Below are 8634 nucleotides of genomic sequence, written 5' to 3'. Positions count from 1 at the left end.
TTGTTAATATGGAGGAGGCCCACTTAAAGATCCAAACCAACACTTATCCACTTTTCTGAGGATTTGTGACCTAGTAAAAACCAATGGTGTGCATCCAAACATTTACAAGCTGTTGCTGTTTCCATTTTCCCTTAGAGACAAAGCTACTCAATGGTTGGAGACATTTCCAAGAGAAAGCATCAACAATTAGGAAGATCTAGTGAACAAGTTCTTATCCAAGTTCTATCCTCCCCAAAGAATTATCAGACTCAAAACAGAGGTCCAAATATTCACTCAGATGAATGGAGAGTCATTATATAATGCATGGGAAAGATACAAAACTTTAGTCAGGAAGTACCCACCAGATATGTTCAATGAATGGGATAAACTTCAAAACTTCTATGAAGGACTGACATTGAGAGCTCAAGAGGCACTTGACTACTCAGTAGGATGGTCACTACAACTCATGAAAACAGCTAAGGAGGCTCAAAATCTCATTGACACTGTAACAAACAATCAATACTTCTATGGTCATCAGAGGCAACGTCAACCTGCCTAAAGAAAAGTTGTATTGGAGCTTGAAGGAGTGGAAACTATTTTAGCTCAAAACAAGGTGATGCACCAATAAATCCAACAGCAAATGGAGATGATGCCTAAGAGGATTGATGGCCTCCAAGTTACAGCAGTGAATACAAGTCAACTATCATCCACATGGGGACAAAATGAAGAAAATCAAGAGGATCAGCAGCAGCAACAAGTTCAATATATGCACAACCAAGGTTCTGGATCAAATGACTTTCATAGAGATACTTACAACCCTTCCTGGAAGAACCATCCGAACCTGAGATGGGGAGACAACCAGAATCAAAACCAGCAGCCATAGCAAAGAAATTCAAACCAAAACAACTCAAGAAACACAAACCACCAAAGCCATCAGCAAACTAACCAAAACCAGTATAGAAAACCACAAAACAACCATCCCAATTCCAACTTCTATCCACCCAATAATCCATCAACTAACCAAAATACTTTTCACCAATCCTCAACATGCTATAATCAACCACAACCACCTCAAGACTCCCAAAGAATCTCCAACTTGGAGATAATGATGGAAAGGATGATGAAGCATCAAGAGCTAACCAGCCAGAACTATGAAGCCTCAATGAAAAATTTAGAGAGGCAAATTGGTTAATTATCCAAGCAAGCAGTGATTGAGAGACCAACAAGCTCACTCCCAAGTGATACCATTCCAAATCCCAAAGAAGAATGCAAGGCTATTCAATTAAGGAGTGGAAGAACCTTGGTGAAGGACAAAGAAGCCAACAAGAAGCCTATGGACAATGACAAGACCATCAGCAAGAAAGATGAAGCCAGCAATAAGGAAGAAGATAAGCATGACCAAGAGAAGCTTAAAGAGAAAATGACCAGCCACAAAATTCAAGGAATGGGAAGCAAGTAATGGAGGAAGCATCTCATGGGCAGAAGCAGGCAGTGAAGGCTTTCATACCTCCTTTACCATATCCTCAAAGGTTCAACAAGGAGATTAAGGATCAACACTTCCCCAAATTCTTTGAAGTCTTCAAGAAGTTAGATATTAATATCCCCCTTGCTAAAGCATTAGAGCAGATGCCTCTATATGCAAAATTCTTGAAAGAACTTATCAATAAGAAGAGAAGCTGGCATGAGAAGGAAACAGTACTTCTCACTGAAGAATGCAGTGCTGTAATTCAAAGGGGCATTCCACCAAAGCTTAAGGATCTAGGGAGTTTTATAGTTTCATGCACCATAGGCAAGATGACATTAGAGAAAGCCCTCTGCAATCTCGGTGCTAGTATCAACTTAATGCCCCTCTCAATGATGAGAAAGCTTGCCATAGAAGAAATCAAGCCTACCAGGATGTCATTGGTGATGGCCGATAGATCAATCAAGACACCCAATGGAGTTGTGAAAAATCTATTAGTGAAGGTTGGAGAGTTTATCTTCCCTGCAGACTTTGTGATCCTGGACACAAAAGAGGAAGTAAATAACTCAATTATCTTGGGAAGATCATTTCTATCTATAGCAAGAGCTATTATCGATGTAGAAAAGGGGGAAATGATCGTTAGGGTGCACAATGAGCAAATGGTAATCAATGTTTTCAACTTAATGCAACATCTCCCTGAGCAAGAAAGCTACATGAGAGTGGATATGATAGAAGGTTTGGTGGAAGAAATGTTGGAAGCCAATTATCAAGAACAACAGGAAGAAGAAAGGGAAGGAGTTCAAGAGGTAATGGAAGAACAAGTAGCTGAAATCTCCATAGAAGAAAAGGTGGAACAAGACAAGACAGAGGAGATGCCGAAACAAGAATTGAAGCCTTTACCTACTCATCTCAAATATGCGTTTCTTGGAGGAGTGGAAACCTTGCCAGTAATCATCAATTCTTTCTTAAGCATAGAAGAAGAAATAAAGCCAGTTGAAATATTGAAAGCTCACAAAACAGCTTTAGGATGGACAATTGGTGATATCAATGGCATCAGCCCGGCCATCTTCATGCACAAAATTTTGCTAGAAGAAGATTCAAGGCCTATAGTACATCATCAAAGAAGACTCAACCCAACCATGAAGGAGGTAGTCCAAAAGAAAGTGATGAAGCTATGGAATGCTGGTATCATATACCCAATCTTTGATAGCTCTTGGGTGAGTCCAGTACAAATGGTGCCAAAGAAGGGAGGAATGATTGTGATCTCCAATGAGAAAAATGAATCAATTCCTACAAGGACAGTGACTGGTTGGAGGATGTGTATAAACTATAGAAGACTAAATGAGGCCACAAGGAAATATCATTTTCCTCTCCCCTTCATTGATCATATGTTGGAAAGACTGGTGGGCCATGCTTATTATTGCTTCCTGGATAGGTATTCCAGGTATAATTAGATAGTGGTGGACCCCAAGGACCAAGAAAAGACTTCCTTCACATGTCCATTTGGAGTTTTCGCCTACAGAAGGATGCCTTTTGGGCTATGTAATGCCTCAGCCACCTTTCAAAGGTGTATGCTCTCCATCTTCTCAGATATGGTTGAGAAATTTTTAGAAGTCTTCATGGATGACTACTCTGTTTTTGGTAACTCGTTTTGAAAACTGTCTGCAACATCTAAATCTTATATTGAAACGATGCCAAGAAACAAATTCAGTTTTAAATTGGGAAAAATGCCGTTTCAGGGTACCAGAAGGTATTGTTCTTGGGCATAAAGTTTCAAGCAAGGGAATAGAAGTTGATAGAGCTAAGATAGAAGTCATTGAAAAGCTCCCTGTACCTGTCAATGTAAAAGCAATGAGAAGTTTTCTCGGGCATGCTGGGTATTACAGAAGATTTATCAAAGATTTTTCAAAAATAGCCAAACCATTGAGCAGTTTGCTAGTGGTTGAAAATCCTTTCATTTGTGATGACAACTGCAAGCATGCCTTTGAAACTTCAAAAAGAAAACAGACTACAGCACCAATCATCACACCTCCATAATGGGAACTCCCCTTTGAGCTTAAGTGTGATGCGAGTGATGTTGCAATTGGTGCTATATTGGGACAAAAGAAAGACAAGTTGCATCATGTCATATACTATGCCAGTAAGGTGCTCAATGAGGCACAAAAGAATTACACAACCACAGAGAAAGAGCTACTGGCTATTGTATATGCATTTGATAAGTTTAGACAATACTTGATTGGTTCAAAAGTTATAGTGTATACTGATCATGTTGTTCTCAAGTACTTTATGTCTAAACAAGATCCAAAGCCCAGACTCATCAGAAGGGTGCTGCTACTACAAGAATTTGACATTGAAGTGTGAGATAGGAAGGGGAGCGAGAATCAGGTGGCAGATCATTTGTCAAGAGTTCCACAAAAGGCTAATCAGGATATATCCCAACCAGTGAGTGAAAAATTCCCAGATGAACACCTTTTCCAAGTTCAACAAGCGCCTTGGTTTATTGATGTAACAATCCTAGTTTTTGAAAATTAAATAATTAGCTATTTGTGATTTATTTTATTTGATGATAATTTTATTTTAAGAAAATTATTTTACTAAAGGTAATTAAATGGAATTTCATCATAATTGGAGTTTAAATTAATTAGAATTTTTTATATAATCTTTATTAGATATTTGGTATAATTGAAATTATAATTTTGATAATTGAAAAATAAGAAGAATTGTATAATTTAATTTAAATAAATTCTATTTTGAATGAGTTATGTTATTAATTCGAACTCTCAGAAATTATTTTATTAGAAATGATTAAATTGATATTTATAAATACTATAAATTTAAGTCAATTAATATTTGTGTACAATTTTTATTATAATTAGATATTTTATAAATCGAAATTAAAGTTTTGGAGATAGAAAAATAAAGAAAAGTATATCCTTTAATTTGAATAATTAAAATTGAGTTTAAACTATATTTTATAAAAATGTGATTAATATGTTTATTTTCTAATTTAAATTAGAAATAATTGATTGAACTTAGCAATATGTTGATAAATAATGTTTCTAAATATTTTTAATAGAGTATATTTGATTTTAAAATTACTCTACTCTGCAATTTTATCAAAATATCTATTCAAATCTATCTATATTCCTTTATAAAATCCCTAATTTCTAACCCTAATTCCCAAATTGAATCAGAAACCCTAATTCCCAAATTACTCAGCCGCATCCCCCACCCCTCTTTCACCCTCTTCAGTGTAATACACTCAACCCCATTCAAACTCACACACGGACAAGAGAGGAAGAAGGAGAAGAGGACGACGCTGGTGGGTTGGGCGCCGTCGTCGCTGTCGTTGCCACGTCTGAGGAAGAAAGAGGTCAACAGAGAGTGCAGTTGCTGAACCCAGGATTGCTGCTGCTGAGGGCTTTGTCTCCGCCGTCCATGGAACCATGAGTCGCACCGCTGTCACTGAGAAGAGGAGGGAGAAGGCGCGATGCTGGAGGAGCGCGACCAGCCGCGCCGCCGTGGGTCCCTTGCCATCGAGCACGAAGGAGCAGAGGAGAACGACATTGGGTTTGACGGAGACAGCGGTGGAGTGGCGCGAGGTGGAAGGCGAGCGGTTCGCGTTGCCGTTCGTGCCACCGTTGCTGAGCCATAGCACCGCCGCCACCGGGTCTCACTGCTGTGCGTCACTGTCCAAAGTAGAGCGTCACGATGGAGCTCCGTTTGTGCTTCTCTGGTCACCGCCAAGAAGAGGAGCTGTATTCCACGCTGCTGTCGCCATCGATTCACGGCCATCACCGCGAGGGTTCCGCCGCCGTTGTGCCAGTGCCATCGTTTGTGTCCTTCGTCGCCACTGCCGTGAGTAAAGTCCGCCGCTGGTACTAGTTGAAACGCCAAAGTTTCTGTTTTGATTCTGATGTAATTCGTCCTTGTCCCTAATCATTGTTGTCCTCTGTTCTGCCTCTGCTTGTGATTTTCATAGTTACCGGAGTCTTTGCCGTCGTGGATACTATCATTAGAGTCGCTAGGAGCCAATTTTGGAGCTGCCCTTGATGATTCTGATGCTGCTACGTAGGTTCCGAGCTGTTGTGTTGTTGCCAGAGGAAGGGAACTCATAGGAAAAAATGTCACCGAGGCTGCTGTTTGGTTTAATTGCGTTGTTAATGTGACATTGAGGTAGGGGATTTAATGTTTTTAATTTAGAATGCCCACCAAGTTATTTGAATAAGTGTAAATGGTTAATAATGGTTAAGAATTTGTTAATTGACATGAATGACTTGAAATGCATTTGAAATTAGTTAATTGTTATGATTATTGTGAGCTGTGAATGAATTTAGATGCTGTTGTGATTAATGATTAATTTAGTATATTTTATTGAAGTATGCCGAGTTAATTATTGAAGAGCTGTCGTATGGATAATTGATGAATTGAGTTTGGATTGTTGTTGTGAATGTCTTTGGGTTTTGTGGTTGTGAGTGTTTGAAGTTGTAATTGATATTAGTTCTCTAATTTTGATGGATTTGTTGGAAATTCTGATCTTAAGGTATATCGCTGAATTGGCTGAAATCTGGTTGTGAATTGTATTTTGAATTACTGATTTTTGTGATGGGTTGGCTGAGATTCTGATCTTGAATAAGTTATTTTAAATTATTTGATATTGAATTGGAATTTTAATATATTGGAATGGCTGTGAAATGGACTTGTGACGGGATGGAACTGGTTGAAGTGTGGCTGCAAGTGGTGATTTATTTAATGTTACTTGAATTGAAATATGATGGGTTAATTATTGAATGAAATGTATTTGAGAAAAGTTAGTTGTGGTGATTATTCTGAGTTATAATTGAAGCTGGATGCGGATGTGAACTGAGTTTAGGTTATGGCTGTGACATTGAATGGCTTCGTTGTCGTGAGTAATTAACTGATGAGATTTACTTTGATTTGAGGCTGTGATTGTTATGGGTTTTCAGATTATTTTAGAATTGCTAGAAATTCCGATTTTAGTCGATTATGCCAAGTTGTATATTATTATTGATTTAAGTCTAATTAGAGTTGATTTTGAGGATGGCTAAAGAATTAAAGGTTGACCACTGAACTATTTTCTTAAAATATGATATTTAGAATGAAATGCTAACTTTGCTAATAACTAAATAACTTTAAAAATAACTAGAAATATGAAAAGTTGATGTTTTGGATATTAGTTATGAATTCTTGAAGCTGGACTGGTTTACTTTTAAAGAATGGTTTATGGAAACTCTAATTTTAATTAATGTTAGTGTTCATACCCTGGGTCGAGCTATCTGACCCAGGATGTTCTACAGACAAAGCGACCGACCTCTTCAGGTCAGGACAACCCGACCTCTCCTCAAAGACCTCGGACAAATCACAGGAAGGCCCAAACAAAGGGCCCAAATAGGGGAACAAGTCCCAAATCCTAAGGCGGCCCAAGCCTACAGAGAGAAGGGCGGTCCCTTAAAGATAAAGATGACCTCACTTAAAGATAAGATAAGATAAGATAACTAACTTATCTTATCCACAGAAGGCCACATCTCACCATTATAAATACACTGGAGCACCCAGGTATAACTCAATACTCTGATTCTACTCAATACCTGCTTAATACCCTTGCTAACTTAAGCATCGGAGTCCCTTGCAGGTACCCCCCACCTCTCGGGGACGAAGGATCAGCACCACCACCAAGTCCAACAAATTGAACACACCAGCTCCGGCCGCTGTCCTCCTGCCGAACACGTCGGTTCCGACCAACACAGAAGATCTCGTCCGAGATCAACCTACAGTTTCAGGTAACCCTCGGAACATTGGCACCGTTGCCGGGGAACCTGGAAGTCATCCTATTAACATGGCGGATGACCATGACAACGACCACGATTCAGGTTTGGAAGACAGAACGCCGCATAAAAACGCGGACACGATACTCAAAGATACTCCAGAAACCAACGGAGATAAAAATTCATCAAATCCAGGAGTAATAGAAGCACTTCAAAATCGATTGGAGCAACTTGAGAAAGAAGCCCAACATCAACGAGAAAAAGAAGAAGATTTACGCTGGGAAATAAGGCGGCGCCAAGAATTAGAAGATAAGCTTATAAAACTTGAAGTTGATCTCAAAACTAAAGCTACTCGACCATCCACAGAGGATAGCTCTTAGAAAGATCAAGATCCATTCACCAGAGAAATTATGAAAACCAAAATTCCAAAAGATTTCAAGCTTCCGGATATGACTCTATATGACGGCATCACGGATCTCAATCATCATCTCAGCAACTTCAGAAGTAGAATGTACCTCACTGATGCCTCAGATGCAGTTCGTTGCAAAAGCCTTTCCAACAACTCTAACCAAGACAGCCATCAAATGGTTCGACAACCTACCTCCGAAATCCATCTCGAGTTTCAACGATCTGGCCAAGAAGTTCCTGGCCCGATTCTCCATACAAAAGGACAAAGCCAAACATGCACCTAGCCTCCTAGGAATCAAACAAGGAGATCGGGAGAGCCTTCGCAACTACATGGAAAGATTCAATAAAACATGCATGGACATACAAAGTCTACCAACAGAGGCTGCCATTATGGGCCTTATAAATGGCCTACGAGAAGGACCATTTAGCCAATCTATATCAAAGAGATATCCTACATCCTTAGACGAAGTACAAGAACGGGCACAAAAATAAATCAACATGGAGGAAAACTCTCAACTTGTCGAAGCCTCAAGGTTCGGCTCTACCTACCGAGATAAAGAATCCAAGAAAAAGGAAGATCGCTCCGGAGAGAAATAAAAAAATATCATAACTATACTCCTCTTAGGGTTTCCTTGGTAGATGTTTACAAAGAAGTCTGCCATACAGAGAAAATCCCTCCAGCTCGGCACCTTAAAGGCAAAAGAGGAGGAGGAAATCGGAATGAATACTGTGAGTATCACCGACTTCGAGGGCATTCCACCAACGAATGCTTCGACTTGAAAAATGTCATAGAATAACTAGTAAGAGAAGGAAAGCTAGATCGATTTTTGGCCAATCGGGATGACGAACCAAGAAAAAGAAGAAGGGATGAGGATGTTGGACGGTCTGAACGATCACCTCGTACACCAGAAAGACATGTTCACGTAATACACGGCGGATTTGCCGGAGGAGGAATCTCCAAATCATTCCAAAAGCGACACCTCAAAGAAGTATACCACA

General features: G+C 39.4%; 1 protein-coding gene across 1 annotated transcript; it reads left to right on the top strand.

The window, feature by feature from the left end:
• The first annotated feature begins 1437 nt into the window (after positions 1–1437).
• Positions 1438–3802, top strand: LOC130949629 (uncharacterized). Its single transcript, XM_057878296.1, has 3 exons — positions 1438–2885; positions 3181–3318; positions 3514–3802. The coding sequence occupies exons 1-3, from the start codon at positions 1438–1440 to the stop codon at positions 3800–3802; spliced, it is 1875 nt and encodes a 624-aa protein (XP_057734279.1).
• Positions 3803–8634: the final 4832 nt, after the last annotated feature.

The sequence above is a fragment of the Arachis stenosperma genome, chromosome 9 (genome assembly GCF_014773155.1).
Source record: "Arachis stenosperma cultivar V10309 chromosome 9, arast.V10309.gnm1.PFL2, whole genome shotgun sequence".
NCBI classification, from domain to species: Eukaryota; Viridiplantae; Streptophyta; class Magnoliopsida; order Fabales; family Fabaceae; genus Arachis; species Arachis stenosperma.
Note: the sequence above shows the minus strand (reverse complement) of the source record. Positions and strands in the feature narration are given on the sequence as shown.